The 17,401-nt window shown below is 51.9% G+C and overlaps 1 protein-coding gene across 1 annotated transcript in view; it reads left to right on the top strand.

Annotated features, from left to right (window-relative positions):
* Window positions 1-17,401, top strand: part of LOC119566266 — a 1,129,280-nt gene that overhangs the window by 1,100,386 nt on the left and 11,493 nt on the right. Inside the window, exons 15-17 of the mRNA XM_043548405.1 lie at window positions 13,538-13,558; window positions 13,765-13,879; window positions 14,378-14,380. Coding sequence (XP_043404340.1) covers window positions 13,538-13,558; window positions 13,765-13,879; window positions 14,378-14,380 — 139 coding nt within the window. The remainder of the gene's footprint in view (window positions 1-13,537; window positions 13,559-13,764; window positions 13,880-14,377; window positions 14,381-17,401) is intronic.

Below are 17,401 nucleotides of genomic sequence, written 5' to 3'. Positions count from 1 at the left end.
ACATACAGTAAAGGCAAAGTTCTTGGTTCAGGCTTGTAGCAGTGATGGAATAAACTGCAGGTTCAAATCAAGTCTCTGGAGAACATCCACAGCTGGGATGCGTCTTTCAGTCCTTGGTTCAAAGCTTCAGTGTAGCAAAGTCCCTCCAGAGGTATGAAGCAGGATTGAAGACAAGATGGAGATGAGGCATCAGCCTTTTATAGTCTTTTCCAGGGGTAAGAACACCTCTTTGTTCTTACTGTGGAAAATTCCAGCAAAATGGAGTTTGGAGTCACATGGGCAAGTCCCTGTATACTTTGCTGAGTCACAAGGCGTGTCTGTCTTCTCTCAGTGGGTCGATTGTATCGCTGATGGTCCTTAATGGGTCATCAAGCAGGCTAGGCAGAGCTGACACCAACTTGTCTGGGGTGTCACCCAGAAGCATAGCATAAGTTTGAAATACAGACAGTATAGAGCCAATATTCATAACTTTACCTACAAAAATGATACACACATACAGACAGCATAATCATAACCAGCAAACCATGACCTTGTTTTCGACACCTTATTTGTTACAAGATTTGGTGCCGCTACAGGACCTTAGTTGCAACCATGTTCTATATGTTCCCAGTTCAAGTCAATAATGTGACGGGGGGGATACATCGGGGAGGGAATGCCCACCAGAGGGTAGCAGGGATATGTTAGGGAGGTGAATTCCCAGTTGGGGAGGGGGAATGCAGCCGGGGGGGGATCAGGCATAGGTGTAGTTTGACTTCTATTTTGGGTGGGTAGGGGCCAGCGGGGCTCAAGCCAGCTCCGTAGCATGGGGACTGGGGAGGGACAACCACCTCCACCCCCTGACTCACCTCAGCAGGACACCTGCCTGCCTGGGTTGTGTGTGGGGACGCTACTAAAAATTATAGGTTTCAGAGTAACAGCCGTGTTAGTCTGTATTCGCAAAAAGAAAAGGAGGACTTGTGGCACCTTAGAGACTAACCAATTTATTTGAGCATGAGCTTTCGTGAGCTACAGCTCACTTCATTGGATGCATACTGTGGAAACTGCAGAAGACATTATATGAACAGAGACCATGAAACAATACCTCCTCCCACCCCACTCTCCTGCTGGTAATAGCTTATCTAAAGTAATCATCAAGTTGGGCCATTTCCAGCACAAATCCAGGTTTTCTCACCCCCCCACCCCCATACACACACAAACTCACTCTCCTGCTGGTAATCGCTCATCCAAACTGACCACTCTCCCCACAATGTGCATGACAATCAAGGTGGGCCATTTCCAGCATAAATCCAAGTTTAACCAGAACGTCTTTGGGGGGGGGGGGGGGGGGGGAGGGTAGGAAAAAACAAGGGGAAATAGGCTACCTTGCATAATGACTTAGCCACTCCCAGTCTCTATTTAAGCCGAAATTAATAGTATCCAATTTGCAAATGAATTCCAATTCAGCAGTTTCTCGCTGGAGTCTGGATTTGAAGTTTTTTTGTTGTAAGATAGCGACCTTCATGTCTGTGATTGCGTGACCAGAGAGATTGAAGTGTTCTCCGACTGGTTTATGAATGTTATAATTCTTGACATCTGATTTGTGTCCATTTATTCTTTTACGTAGAGACTGTCCAGTTTGACCAATGTACATGGCAGAGGGGCATTGCTGGCACATGATGGCATATATCACATTGGTGGATGTGCAGGTGAACGAGCCTCTGATAGTGTGGCTGATGTTATTAGGCCCTGTGATGGTGTCCCCTGAATAGATATGTGGGCACAGTTGGAAACGGGCTTTGTTGCAAGGATAGGTTCCTGGGTTAGTGGTTCTGTTGTGTGGTATGTGGTTGTTGGTGAGTATTTGCTTCAGATTGGGGGGCTGTCTGTAGGCAAGGACTGGCCTGTCTCCCAAGATTTGTGAGAGTGTTGGGTCATCCGTCAGGATAGGTTGTAGATCCTTAATAATGCGTTGGAGGGGTTTTAGTTGGGGGCTGAAGGTGACGGCTAGTGGCGCTCTGTTATTTTCTTTGTTAGGCCTGTCCTGTAGTAGGTGACTTCTGGGAACTCTTCTGGCTCTATCAATCTGTTTCTTCACTTCCGCAGGTGGGTATTGTAGTTGTAAGAATGCTTGATAGAGATCTTGTAGGTGTTTGTCTCTGTCTGAGGGGTTGGAGCAAATGCGGTTGTATCGCAGAGCTTGGCTGTAGACGATGGATCGTGTGGTGTGGTCAGGGTGAAAGCTGGAGGCATGTAGGTAGGAATAGTGGTCAGTAGGTTTCCGGTATAGGGTGGTGTTTATGTGACCATTGTTTATTAGCACTGTAGTGTCCAGGAAGTGGATCTCTTGTGTGGACTGGACCAGGCTGAGGTTGATGGTGGGATGGAAATTGTTGAAATCATGGTGGAATTCTTCAAGGGCTTCTTTTCCATGGGTCCAGATGATGAAGATGTCATCAATATAGCGCAAGTAGAGTAGGCGCGTTAGGGGACGAGAGCTGAGGAAGCGTTGTTCTAAATCAGCCATAAAAATGTTGGCATACTGTGGGGCCATGCGGGTACCCATAGCAGTGCCACTGATCTGAAGGTATACATTGTCCCCAAATGTAAAATAGTTATGGGTAAGGACAAAGTCACAAAGTTCAGCCACCAGGTTAGCCGTGACATTATCGGGGATAGTGTTCTTGACGGCTTGAGGTCCATCTTTGTGTGGAATGTTGGTGTAGAGGGCTTCTACATCCATAGTGGCCAGGATGGTGTTATCAGGAAGATCACCGATGGATTGTAGTTTCCTCAGGAAGTCAGTGGTGTCTCGAAGGTAGCTGGGAGTGCTGGTAGCGTAGGGCCTGAGGAGGGAGTCTACATAGCCAGACAATCCTGCTGACAGGGTGCCAATGCCTGAGATGATGGGGCGCCCAGGATTTCCAGGTTTATGGATCTTGGGTAGTAGATAGAATATCCCAGGTCGGGGTTCCAGGGGTGTGTCTGTGCGGATTTGATCTTGTGCTTTTTCAGGAAGTTTCTTGAGCAAATGCTGTAGTTGCTTTTGGTAACTCTCAGTGGGATCAGAGGGTAATGGCTTGTAGAAAGTGGTGTTGGAGAGCTGCCGAGCAGCCTCTAAGGTGCCACAAGTACTCCTTTTCTTTTACTAAAAATTATAACTCAAGGGGAGGGGGCGGGGGCTCAGCTCCAAAAGTTTGCAGACAGCTCAGGGTGAAGGGAGAGAGGGGTATCCAGGGACTTTGTGTGGGCAGGGGCGTAGCTCAGAGTGAAGGGAGGGGGTTGCTCAGGGTGCCGGGACAGGGTAGCTCAGGGCGCAGGAAAGGGGGGAGCCAGGGGCTGTGTGCCCAGAGGGCTCCCCTGTGGCCTCTTTTCCTTGAGGGCTCTGCTATCGACAGAGCTGGGTCCCCCCACCCAAGTGGCTCTTACTGGCTGCATGAGCAAAGGGGGCTGGGAGCTGAGAAGTAGATTCAACCCCCTGCACCAGCCTCAGCAGAAGATGAGGGAACTCTGCGGCTGCCTGCTCCATGGCACCAGCCAGAGCAGCTGCTGCCCCGCCCTGCCCAGCTCTAGCTTCCTGCCTCTGACCTAGCCAGGGGGCGGGGAGAGAAGGAAGTGGAAGGGTGGGGGTGTGGAGCTGCCCCGGGACTGCCCTGCTTTTGCACTGTAGTCTTTTTTGGGGGGGCAACACCCTTGTGTCCCCCCCAACTCTGCCCATGGGCTCAGGGCTTCTGCCCCCGGGGGAGCACCGGACTCGGGGCTCTGGAATTCAGCCCTGCTGTTCCCGGCTTCAGCCCCTCCCATGTACCGGGTCACCGCTGAGCTGGGCTCGGGGAACAGGGGGAGCCTGTCTGTGCAGCTACCTCTGGGTCCGGGATGGGAGCTGCCAGCAGCTGCTACTGTCTGAACAAGCGTTCAGGCTGGTGAGTGCTCTGCTCAGAGACAGTTCGCTGACACCCTCACTCCCCCAACAAACACACTGTCTCACACAGTCCCCAACGCACACACAGTCCCTCTCTCACACTCCCCATCACACATACTGGCTCTGTCACACTCCCCCAACACAGAAACAGTCTCTCCCCCATCACACACTCCCCCACACACAGTCTCTCTCCCACTCACAGTCTCTCATACACACTCTGTCACACACACTCCCCCAACACACACACACTTCCCGCCAACATCCAAAAATATTTAAATAAACGGTATTCTATTATTGTTTAACAATGTGATTAAAACTGTGATTAATCGCGACTACATTTTTTAATATCATGATTAATCACAATTAATTTTTTTAAGGGTTTGACAGCCCTAGTTTAGATTAATCCAGTGTCTCTGTCTGGTTCATTTTGGCAGTTCCTCAACTCCTCCGAACTGGTCGTTCACTTTTCACACACTAAGGCAGCGTTTCCCAACTCGTGTGCCATGTCACCCTGGTGTGCCGTCAGGCCCGAACAGGTGTGCTGCAGAATTTTTAGAAAAGGTACATGTGAGAGCAAGGTGAGGAAAGTCACCTTCTGATTGGCTATCTGCCTCACTGCCCCTCCTCCTCTGGGGGTGGAGCAACCAATCAGAGCCCAATCTCCCTTTTTCCCCCCATCCCTGCCTGTGTGAGCAATGGGTCGGCTCCTCTGCCCCTCCCCTTCCCTCCCGCAGCTGCCAGCCGGGGGCGGGGGGAAGAGCCCCGGGAGCTCCAGGTGAGCCATGGCTGGGAACCACTGCACGAAGGAAGGATTTTCTTCATTATGACACTTTGCAGCCTGTTTCTGTCCTGGCCACACCTGGGGCAGAAGAAGACATGTCCTTTCCCTTTTTACTCGGCTCACGACGCTCTTGCTTGGACAGTGCATCCGCCACGACCTTTTCCTTTCCATTAATATGTACAAGTGCATGAATAGGACAGCAAGACACCCTCTTGCTTCCTTTCCTCCTTCCTTTCCAGGTGTTGTAAAACTTTCTCTGCAGCCGCTCCGAGTTTATTCTCTCTCTTTCCGTAACAGGCTGAAAGCTTTTGTTTTCTCAGCTGTTCTACTGCCTCTCTCGCTTTGTTCTTGTTTAACCCCCCTGCCCCCTCCCACTTTATTTTCTCTACAATCATATTCTGTTACTAAATCTTTAAAAAAACATAATAATTTTTCAGTCGTTAGTTAATTAGCGTAATTAGTTAGTTAGTGTAAAAAGCCTATTTTCTTCTGAAAAAAACCCTTTTTTTCTTCTAACCTTTCCAATGGCTCTAAATGTGAGAGACACACGCACACAACTTACTTATAAAGGATCCTGGGACCTTTCCTGTCAGACGCTCTCACACCTCAGTTTGCAACAGCCTGGGATATTCAACAGTGGCCCTGCCCTGAACTAACGAAGGCCCCTTTCCTCTGCCCTGTGGAATTCCCTTCAGATACAGCTGAGCTGCGAGGTGTCCAGAATCACCCTCCCCCGTCTCTCCCCGGTGTCCCTCAGGGAAATGTCGGCAGGGCCAAAATCCCCCACACGGGGCCCTGCCCGCGCCAAAGCAGCAGCAGCACCACACGCTGCGCAGGGAAGGCCTGGGAGCTGCCGGAGCCGCTCTGTGTGCGGCGGCGAGGGGGGGCAGGGGGAGGCAGAAACGGCTGGGCTGGGCTGCCCTCCCCTTCCCAACCCATCCCCTGGTCCCAGTAGCCCAGGCCTCCCCCCCGCCTCCCATGAAAGCACCACTTGAGGAAAGAGCTTGTCATGCGGTTTGTCATGCTAGCCTCAGAGCAGGCTGTCAAGAAGCAGGGCAGGTACCTAACTGGTTGTGAGCTCGATCCTTACATTTCACCAACCAAGTCACAAGTGTGAACTCCTCAGGCGCTGTAACAGCCTTGACATGGAGTCACTGGCCGTCGCCTTGGACGTTCCGGTCTAGCTTCCCACCCGGGCAAGCCTGCTTTTGTGATAGACAGACCCTTTCCTCGCAGTGCTTTCCCCTGCCTTGCCAGAGCCCAGCCCCCTCCTCCTTCCAGCACCCCCACCCCACCAAGGACTTGGTGCCCACAAGACAGACTGGGGAGGGGTGAAGGGAGATGCCCTTGTTGGCTTTTAATCAGTGTTTGCACAGGGAGTGGGAGAAGAGGATAGAGGCGGGGAGGGAGCATAGGAGGGGGGAGGAGGTGATAGGAGGAGGGATGGGGAAGCCAGGATGGAGAGGAGGGAATAATGGGAGGGGAGGGGCAGGGTCGGGGAGAAGGGAAGGGAGGTTAATTTGATCGGGACCGTGGTGGATTCATGCACGGGTCCACAGGGCCCGGGCCCAAGGCCCTGGCCAATTTGGGTTCCCCGGCAGGAGCCCTGGCCCCTGTGTAGAAGTGTGGGGTGGGGCACCAGCACCAGAACAGTGGCCCCACTCCTCCTTTTCCCCCCAGGGCCCCAGGCCAGGACAGAAGTCAGAGCTAGGCTTTGGTTAGAGCTGCCCAGGAAGCTGGGGCTGCTGTGAGGTGCCCCAGACCCTCCACCTGCCCTGGGTGGGGGGCCGGGGGGCCTGAGAGCAGCCCCCAGCCCATGTCCCTGCCTCTGCCGCCCAGGGCACGCCACCCAGGGCAGGTGCAGGGTCCAGGGCTTCCCACAGCAGCCTGAGCTTCCTGAGCGGCCCTTACCATGGCCCAGCTGCGCCTTCCGGGGTCAGGGAGCTGGGCCTTTGGGGAAGAGGAGGAGTAGAGTGTGTGGCCTCGGGGTGAGGAGGGGCTCAGGTGTATCTCAGCTCCCGACTAGGAAGAGGCTGGTGCCACTTGTAGGGGCTGCTGGGTCTCCTGGAATCAGGCTCTATCTCCCGGAGGCTACTGAAGCATCTGAAGCATCCGATGAAGTGAGCTGTAGCTCACAAAAGCTTATGCTCAAATAAATTGGTTAGTCTCTAAGGTGCCACAAGTACTCCTTTTCTTTTTGCGAATACAGACTAACATGGCTGTTACTCTGAAGCCAAACTGGGAGATTTTAGATGCTAAAAGTCCTGCAGCGCAGCGGGGCTAAGGCAGGCTGCCTACCTGCCCTGGCCCCGCACCACTACCAGAAGCTGCGGGCACATCCTTGCAGTCCCTGGGAATGGGAAACAGGGGGTCTGTGCCCCTGCCCTGAGTGCCGACTCCACAGCTTCCGTTGGCCAGGGATGCAGCAGGGTAAGAGGGGATTCAGGAATTGCAGTGTCCTCAATAATTATATGGTTAACTAGTATTTTTGTCTTTAATTATATACGATGTTTAACATAATATCCAAAGCAGGGTTGGAAAATTAGGCTGGAATAGTGGGAGAACTCTTATTTCAATATCGAGAGATACAATTTTCCCCTCACTCCATCCCCATGTCTCCTTCGTTCTGCCCTGCCTGTTCAGGTGACCTCATACTGTTTCTAGGATTAATCTGTTGCATTTTTTGCAATGATTTTTATAACTGAACCTCTGTCGTGAGAGAAGCATAGAATCTCAGAAAGAATTGCCCTCTTCCAAAAAGGCCTTCATCTCTCACTGTTCGCAGACAGCGAAGCCAGGCTGCATTAGAGGAGATGGTGTGGTCCTTTGCTTCTGGTAGACAGAGACACCTGGTCTAAGGGACCTGTGTTTAAAAGGTTTCAAATTATTGCAGAGGCATCTCACCTAAAGTTTAGAAACCTCAAAAAACTTAATAAGTCACAGGGAATCTGTTCATAAAATGGGGGATTATTTTTGAGAAAATGGATCAAAAGGAAAGGGGCAGAAACTTACGATCAGTTGGTTGATCCAATTGCTCAGAAGCAGTTCTCTGATGTCTGCTCTGATGAGGTGAGGGCATCGGTGTGGGAAAATCCCAGTAACTATGGAGAAGGCAGACGCTGCTGCTGACTGATACAGGCCAACGAGACCATTTAGAGTGTGCCGGTCCGAAAGGGAAGGGCAAAAGCCTGGCGTGAAAGGGGGCCCCCAATTTGTTCCTGGAAAAAAGGAGGGGGGAATAAGCTCCTACCAGTCCAGTACCAGTCACCTCCTAGTAACCCTCATTCTCACACCCCAGGCCAAAGGGACGTCCCAAACTAGTGTTTCTTATCCGCGTCCCTTGAACGCATGAAGAAACAATGCCCTAAGTATGGTGAGTCCAAATAAAATCCCTGATCCATCCAGTCAATGTAGCCAGAGGGGGATCTAGTTAATTTTGTCAGCTCTGACCTTCTGCAGGAACACAAAGAGTTGATTAAACAGGCCAAGGTAAGTGGTGTTTATTAAACAGGCCAAGGTAAATGGTAACCTGTGCTGGGGTGAAGAGGCCCTGGAGCACGGATTTCCTTAGTCAAGAGGGATGTGATTAAGGAGGGTGATGTAATCCCAGGGGAGGAGGTAACACTCCTGGCCTTTGGCAAATTTAGAACCACGGTTCCTTTACTCGACATTGAATTAGAAGGGAAGGTTTAGGGGGTACCTTAAATATTGGGATTCTTAGAAATTTACTAGCTGATGTATTGGTGTGAAATGCCATAATATCACTGCCCACAGGTGTGGATATTGTGACCCATGGCAAGAGGGAATATGTCCCAAAGTTCCCAGAGATAAATGCAGAGTAGGGAGAAGCAGCTGAGAGGGGAGAAAATAGGGATGTGTCTCCAGGGGAGGGGGATGAGGAGTCGCTTCCCTTACCTATGAGAGCTCTCAGTGGAAGCAAAAGCCCAATGGAGTTTGCTGCAGAGGAAAGTGTGACCCCTCACTGGAAAGCAGAAGGGAGGCCAGCCACAGTAATGCCCCAGAGAGAGAGAGAACCAGGGGAGGCTTTTTATAGATGAGGGAAGGATTTACAGGGGATCCCCAGTTGGGAAAAGCAGAAGTCCTGGGGAGTCCTACAAACAGTTGGTTGTGCCCTCACAGCAGCATGCAGAGTTAATGTTACTACCACGATTGTCCTTTTGCTGGTCACCTGGGAATAGAGAGTCAATGACAGGCTAAAGAAAAGTTTCTATCGGCCCAATATGCAAAATGAAGGAAAGGAATTCTGCAGGACGTGTGACCTGTGTGCAAAGCCGAAAAAGCCTCTAGGTCTCCACAAGTCTCCTTTGCATCCTTTCCTGGTGATCAAAGCAGCATTTTCAGGGTCACTCTAGATATCACGGGGCCCTTTCCCAGGTCAACTCAGAGAGGAAGGAGATTTGTAGTGGTGGGGGTGGATTGTGCCACCAGGTGTCCAGAAGCAATTGCTCAGTCTAACGTGGAAATTGAAAGCGTTTCTAAGGCGCTCTTCTCCATGTTCAGCAGGGTGGGCTTTCCAAATGAGACTGATCAGAACAGGGGTCAAATTTCATGTCCCAGCTATTGAGTAATTATGGAGGACGTGTGGGGTAAAACAGCTCAAATCTGCCCCTACCACCCAGAAACGAATGATTTAGTTGAGTGGTTCAGTGGGACCGTAAAATCTAGGCTGAGTGCATATGCAACCAAGAAATCCAGTGCCTGGGATAAGAACCACGAGGAGTCCTGTGGTACCTTAAAGACTAACAAATTTATTTGGGCATTAGCTTTCGTGGGCTGGAACCCACTTCGTCAGATGCATGAAGTGGAAACTTCAGTTTGGCAGGACCAGTGTTAACCAGACAACCAGCGCACACAGGTGCAGAAGTGGGCAATCTCTCCTGTGGCCACGAGACGACGCTGCAGCCTCGCACTTTCCCATTCTCCGGATTATCAGTAATTTTGATGATCCCCTCTGGCCCAGTCCCAATTAAATCAGATAAATGGGGTTCTGCTGTCCTTGTGAGCGATCATTTGATGCAGATGATCTGCTCCTAGTGTTACTCCATGGGGAAAAGTACAACATGCAGAACTGATGGGAGGGGCCTTCTGCGGCGGTGGAGAGGGGTCACGCTGTTATAAACAGGTTAAAAGTGTATCACAATAGTGATGCCAGGATCAAGATGCTATGCTGTGCAGAGGACTGTAAGACAGCCCCTCTTACTGATCTGATGCCTGAATCCCATAGTGATATCTCACCAGGGAGCACTGAGGTGTGTGAAGAGTTCACCTGAACTGAAAAGACAGAGGTTATGGCTCTGCTGCAAAGTCACTGGCAGGTATGGTCTGGCATCCCCGGCCTGACTCACAAGATGGTCCCCAAGCTTTACACTGGGGGATCACAAGCTGCACCCAGCAGAGCACACCAGGCAACGGATGAAATGCAGCAGCAAGTTCAAAAGGAGATGGCAAGCGTGCTGCACATGGGATTAAAGAGTCAAATTGTCCCTGGGCTTCTCCAGTTGTTATGGATCCCAAGAAAGATGGAGCCATAAGGATTTGTGTTGGTTACAGAAAACTTAACACTGTCACGGCTCTGGATACATACCCTGTGCCTAGAATTGATGATGTGCTAGACTCTTTAGCCAGGGCAAAGTTTCTAAGCACCTTGGATTGAACAAAGTGTCAGGCTCTGGTTCCAGGCAGTCAGGCCTGGTGGTTGGAGTGGTAGTCGGGATCGGGCTGAGAGCAGAGCTGAAACGGGGGTCTGGGGACAAACTGTGGGTCAGAACTGAGGTCAGAATCCATGGAGAAGCCAAATCAGTAGCGTAGTCAGAGTCCAGCTGCAGGCCAAAAGTCAAAACCGGGCTGGAGTCATTCCAGGGTTCTGGGGGTCAGGAGGCAGATGCAGGGATGGAGCGGGTCAGTAGCAGGGCTGGAGCAAGGCCAGAGTAGGGCACGGACAAGGCTGGAGTGGGCTGGAACAAGGCGGCAACATTGCGAGGCAGCAGGAGGGTTTGTCGCCGGGTGATGCTGTTGCACAGACTAACTTGTAGCTCAGGCGGGGTCAGTGAAATACCTGAGGACTGGGTCAGTGTTGGAGGGTGAGTCATGGCAGCTGAGTGAGCAGCCCTGGTCCGACTGCGGGTTTCCCTCACACAAAGGGATATTGGAAAATCCCCTTAGAAAGGGAAGCACAGAAAAAAATCCACCTTCATAACTGATTCGGGACTTTATGAATTTGAAGTTGTCGTTTGAGTTAATTAATGCAGGAGCCACATTACAGAGGCTTGTTAGCCAGTTGTTAGTGGGGTCCCAGGACTTTGCTAGAGCTCACGTAGATGACAGTGCTCTCTTCAGCAATTCCTGCTCAGATCATAACAATCAGGGCCGGCCCTAGGGGTGGGCGATGTGATCGGGGATGCCGGCCGAGTGCCATTAGCTGGCAGGCCTGGGCTGCCAGAATGTGGGTGAGTGTGGGCAGGCCTGGGGCGGGAGCCTCTGCCCAGCCAGGTGGGGAGTGGGCGATCCCATGCAGAGCTGCCACACCTCCATGGAGCCCTCTCCATGCCCTCCAGGCAGCACTAAGGCAGAACCATGCTCCCGCTCTCGCCATCCCTCCTCCCCTGAGGTCCACACGCTGAGCCAGGCTCTCCCTGCAGCCTCACATGGAAGCTGATGGCTTCTGATGCTGGATCAGCTGCGCCATCGAGGGCGGCCAGTGGGCACTGCCCAGCTTGCTGCTCTTCAGTGCCGGGCTCCTGGGGAACTTGCTTGCCCTCAATGGACCTCACTTCAGTATTGGGCAAATTGGTTGAAACTATCGTAAAGAACAAAATTGTCAGACACATAGATGAACATAATTTGTTGGGAAATACTCAACATGGTTTTGTAAAGGGAAATCATGCCTCACCAATCTACTAGAATTCTTTGAGGGGGACAACAAGCATGCGGACAAAGGCTATCCAGTGGATACAGCGTATTTAGATTTTCAGAAACTCTTTGACATGGTCCCTCACCAAAGGCTCTTAAGCAAAATAAGCAGTCATGGGATAAGAGGGAAGGTTCTCTTATGGATTGGTAACTTGTTAAAAGATCGGAAACAAAGGGTAGGAATAAATAGTCAGTTTTCAGAATGGAGGGAGGTAAATAGTGGTGTCCCCCAGGGATCTGTACTGGGCCCAGTCCTATTTAACATATTCATAAATGATCTGGGAAAAGGGGTAAACAGGGAGGTGGCAAAATTTGCAGATGATACAAAACTACTCAAGAGTTTAGTCCCAGGCAGACTGCGAAGAGCTACAAAAGGATCTCACAAAACTGGGTGACTGGGCAACAAAATGGCAGATGAAATTTAATGTTAATAAATGCAAAGTAATGCACATTGGAAAGCATAATCCTAACTCTACATATACAATGATGGGGTCTAAATTAGCTGTTACCACCCAAGAAAGAGATCTTGGAGTCATTGTGGATAGTTCTCTGAAATCATCCACTCAATGTGCAGCAGCAGTTAAAAAAGCGAACAGAACGTTAAAAGAAAAGGAGTACTTGTGGCACCTTAGAGACTAACCAATTTATTTGAGCATAAGCTTTCGTGAGCTACAGCTCACTTCATCGGATACTCACGAAAGCTTATGCTCAAGTAAATTGGTTAGTCTCTAAGGTGCCACAAGTACTCCTTTTCTTTTACGAATACAGACTAACACGGCTGTTACTCTGGAACAGAACGTTGGGAATCATCAAGAAAGCGATAGATAATAAGACAGAAAATATCATATTGCCTCTATATACATCCATGGTACACCCACACCTTGAATACTGCGTACAGATGTGGTCGCCCCTTCTCAAAAAAGATATATTGGAATTGGAAAAGCTTCAGAAAAGGGCAACACAAATGATCGGGGTATAAAACGGCTTCCGTATGAGGAGAGATTAATAAGACTGGGACTTTTCAGCTTGGAAAAGAGGCGACTAAGGGGGGATATGATCGACGTCTATCAAATCATGAGCGGTATAGAGAAAGTAAATAAGGAAGTGTTATTTACTCCTTCTCACAATACAAGAACAAGGGGCCACCAAATGAAATTAATAGGTAGCAGGTTTAAAACAAACACAAGAAAGTATTTGTTTCACGCAATGCACTGTCAACCTCTGGAACTCCTTGCCAGGGGTGTTGTGAAGGCCAATACTACAATGGGATTCAAAAGGGAGCTAGATAGATTCATGGAAGATAGGTCCATCAATGGCTATTAGCAGGATGGGCAGGAATGGTGTCCCTAGCCTCTGTTTACCAGAAGCTGGGATTGGGTGACAGCGGATGGATCACTTGATGGTAACCTGTCTGTTCATTGCCTTTGGGACACCTGCCATTGGCCACTGTCAGAGGACAGGATACTGGGCTTGATGGACCTTTGGTCTCACCCAGTATGGCCGTTCTTATGTTCTTATGACCTGCCACCTGCAGGACAGGCTGGGGAGGGGTGAAGAGAGACACACTTGTTGGATTTTAATGCTGTCAATGTTTGCAGAGGGACGGGGAGGAGGAGATAGAGGGACGGGAGGGGGAAAGGGCACGTAGAAGAGGGAATACAGGGAAGGGAGGGGACACAGAGAAAGGGAAGAGGAAACAGAAGGAGAGGAGGAAGCATGGAGGGGGAGGAGGGAATACAGGTGTGGGGCACGGGGAGGGGGAGCAATAGAGAGTGGGGAAGTTATTTGGGGAAGAGCGGATAGAGGGAGGGGCGATGGGGAGGCTGGGGATAAGGGGTGCAAAGAATAGAGCCAGGGGGTGATCCAGAGGCTGCTGTGTTGTTACTGTGCGCATAACTGTGTCCTGTGTCCCTTCTTTTTCCTTGTAGAAGGAGTTTTGGCGCGCACAGGTACGTATCTGGGCCTGGGCTGGGATTGTGTCATTAGTCGGGGGATGCGAAGGCAGAATTAGGAGGGGCCGGGTACACACTGGGGCCCTGCTCACTGCCTCCAGCCCCAGGCTGCCTCCCCTATCTACCTTCCTGTCTCTCTGTCCCAGTTCATCACCCCAGCAGAGGGGATCTCCCCTGTAACCATCCCATTGACCCTTCCCCAGAGCAGCCAGCCGGGACCCCGCTCCCACTGATCACCGTGGCAGGACTGCGGGTCGTTGTCACCCCCAGCTGGAGAAGCCCTGGGCTGCAGTGAGACTGGTGGGAGCTGACACCCTGGTACTAAACACAGTGTCAGCGTCGCTGAACGAACCTTCACCCGCTGTGCTTCCCCTGCCCTGCCAGAAACCAGGCCCCTCCAGCAGCCCCACCCCACCATGGACCTGCAGGCTGGGGAGGGGTGAAGAGAGATGCACCTGTTGGATTTTAATGCTTTCAATGTTTACAGAGGGAGGGGAGGAGGGGATAGAGGGACGGGAGGGGGAAAGGGCACGTAGAAGAGGGAATACAGGGAAGGGAGAGGACACAGAGAAAGGGAAGAGGAAACAGAAGGAGAGGAGGAAGCATGGAGGGGGAGGAGGGAATACAGGTGGGGGGCATGGGGAGGGGGAGCAATAGAGAGCAGGGAAGTTATTTGGGGAAGAGCGGATAGAGGGAGGGGCGATGGGGAGGCTGGGGATAAGGGGTGCAAAGAATAGAGCCAGGGGGTGATCCAGAGGCTGCTGTGTTGTTACTGTGCACATAACTGTGTCCTGTGTCCCTTCTTTTTCCTTGTAGGAGGTGAGGAGGCAGTTCTGTGTACGTATCTGGGCCTGGGCTGGGATTGTGTCATTCGTGGGGGGATGCGAAGGCAGAATTAGGAGGGGCCGGGTACACACTGGGGCCCTGCTCACTGCCTCCAGCCCCAGGCTGGCTCCCTTATCTACCCTCCTGTCTCTGTTCCTACTCACCACCGCAGTAGACAGGATCGCCCCTGTAACTGTCCCACCGACCCTTCCCCAGACCAACCAGCCAGGACCCCTTTCCCACTGATCACCATGGCAGGACTGGGGGTCGTGACTCCCAGCTGGAGAAGCCCTGGGCTGCAGGGAGCCTCGTGGGAGCTGACTCCCCTGGTACTAAACACAGTGTCAGAGTCTCAGAATGACCCTGTGCCCGTGGTGCTTTCCCCTGCCTTGCCAGAGCCCAGCCCCTCCACCTTCCAGCACCCCCACCCCACCTTGGACTTGGTGCCCACAAGACAGGCTGGGGAAGGGTGAAGGGAGATGTGCTTGTTGTATTTTAATGCTATCAGTGTTTGCACACGGAGGGGCAGGAGGGAATAGAGGGAGGGAAGGAGGCAGGAGCAGGTGGACAGGGGAATACAGGGAAGGGTTGGGGCACAAGGAAAGCAGAAACAGAAGGACAGGAGGAATCCTAGGGAGGGGACCAGGGAATAGAGCAGTGGGTCTCAAACTTTTGCACTGGTGACCACTTTCACGTAGCAAGCCTCTGAGTGCGACGCCCCTTATAAATGAAAAATATATAAAAATGTGTTTAACACCATTATAAATGCAGGAGGAAAAGTGGGGTTTGGGGTGGCGACTGACAACTCACGACCCCCTATGTAATAACCTCACAATTCCCTGAGGGGATCCGACCCTCAGTTTGCGTACCCCTGGAATAGAGGGAGCAGAGGGAGGGGAGAGAAGATGGGAAGGGTGAGGAGGGAAGGGAGGAGGAAGACAGGGGCGGGAGGGAATAGAGGGACAAGAAGGGGCACGGGGAGCAGGGAATAAAGGCAGGGGAGTGTGCTGGGGTTGGGGAAAGAGGGAATATAGTGATGCGAGGGACACGTGAGTGGCAGGAGAAGTGCTTAATTTGTAATGAAAGAGGTGCCTGGGCTCAAGCAATTAGGTGCTGGGGCTCAAGAAATGTTCTTACATTCATAACTAATGCAGGAAGCCCAGCAGTATAGGGGCTATGAACTGCCAAGCCCAGAGGAGCTGGGGCTTATCCCTGACAAGCCCTGGCACAAATTAAGCACTGGGAAGGAGGGAATAGAGGTAAGGGAGGGGCCCTGGGGAGAGGGCAGAGGGAATAGAGCATGGGGAAGTAGCAGAGGGGGAGTGAGGGGGTAAGATAGGAATGGGAGGGACATGTGGCTCAGGAGGAGGGAATAGGGGGAGGGGAAGGTTAAGGGGTAGATAGATGAGGCCGTAGAGGGATGGGAGGTGACACGAGGGAACAGAGGGAAGTGACGGGGAGAATGGACTAGAGGGTGGAGAGAGGCTACAGAGAGGGAAGAGAGATGTATTGGGGGCAGAGCAAATAGAAGGATGGGAGGGGGCATGAGTTAGGTCTGAAGAAATAGAGGGAGAGGAGGCATCATGGAGGGGGCAGGAGGGATAACGGAATGGGAGGGTGCAGCGGGACAAGGTGGAAGGAATGGAGGGAGGATGGATGCGGAGGCTGGGGAGAAGGGGTGCAATGAATAGAGGCAGGGGGTGGTTTGGAAGCTGCTGTTGCAGTTGTTACTGTGGGTACAATTGTGTCTTGTGTCCCTTCTTTTGCCTTGTAGGGAGAACCACTATATGTAGGGCCCTACCAAATTCACCATCCATTTTTGTCACTTTCATGGTCCTAGGGTTTTACAAATCGTAAATGTCATAATGTCAGACATTTCAATCTGAAATTTCCTGGTGTTGTAATTATCAGGGTTCCTGACCCCAGAAGGGGTTGTGGTGGGGCTTGTGGTATTGCCACCCTTCCCTCAGCGCTGCTGCTGGTGGCGGCCCTGCCTTCAGAGCTGGTCGAGTGGAGAGCGGCGGCTGCCGGCCGGGATCCCAGCTCTGAAGGCAGAGCCACCCCCAGCAGCAGCCCAGAAGTCAGGGTGGCCTGGTCTGGTGTTGCCGCCCTTCCGTCTGCGCCGCTGCCTGCAGAGCCGGGCCCTCAGTCAGCAGCCGCCGCGCTCTGGCCGCCCAGCTCTGAAGGCAAAAGCGCAGAAGTGAGGGTGGCAAAACCGCAATCCCCCTAAAATAACCTTGCGACCCCCAATTTGAGAAACGCCGGTCTCCCTGTGAAATCTGTGTAGTACAGGGTAAAACCACACAAAAGACCAAATTTCACGGAGGGAGACCAGATTTCACAGTCCGTGATGCGTTTTTCATGGCCGTGAATTTGGTAGGGCGGTAACTATATGAAGGTCCCCAACCGCTGGTACGTAGCTGGACCTGGGCTGGGATTGTGTCGTAAGCGGGGGGATGCGCAGGCAAAATGAGGAGAGTCCAGGTACAGGCTGGGGCCCTGCTCATTGCGTCCAGCCCCAGGCTGGCTCCCCTCTCTACCTCCTGTCTCTCTTACTCATCACCCCACCAGAGGGGGTCTCCCCTATAACCCTCCCACTGACCCTTCCCCGGAGCAGCCAGGATCCCCTCCCCTACTGATCCCCAGGGCTGGCTCTGCCTTTTGTCTCCCAGCTGCTCCCCAGACTCTGTCCCAGGCTGCCTTGCTGATCTCCTGCTTCCACCTAGGGCCTGATCAATAAGAATATAAGAAAATAAAAACGGCCATACTGGGTGAGACCAAAGGTCCATCAAGCCCAGTATCCTGTCCTCTGACAGTGGCCAATGGCAGGTGCCCCAAAGGCAATGAACAGACAGGTTATCATCAAGTGATCCATGTCCTGTCACCCAATCCCAGCTTCTGGCAAACTGCGGCTCGGGACACCATCCCTGCCCATCCTGGCTAATAACCATTGATGGGCCTATCTTCCACGAATCTACCTAGCTCCCTTTTGAACCCCGTTATACTACTGGCCTT

This window comes from Chelonia mydas, chromosome 6 (genome assembly GCF_015237465.2).
Source record: "Chelonia mydas isolate rCheMyd1 chromosome 6, rCheMyd1.pri.v2, whole genome shotgun sequence".
Lineage (NCBI taxonomy): Eukaryota > Metazoa > Chordata > Testudines > Cheloniidae > Chelonia > Chelonia mydas.
Note: the sequence above shows the minus strand (reverse complement) of the source record. Positions and strands in the feature narration are given on the sequence as shown.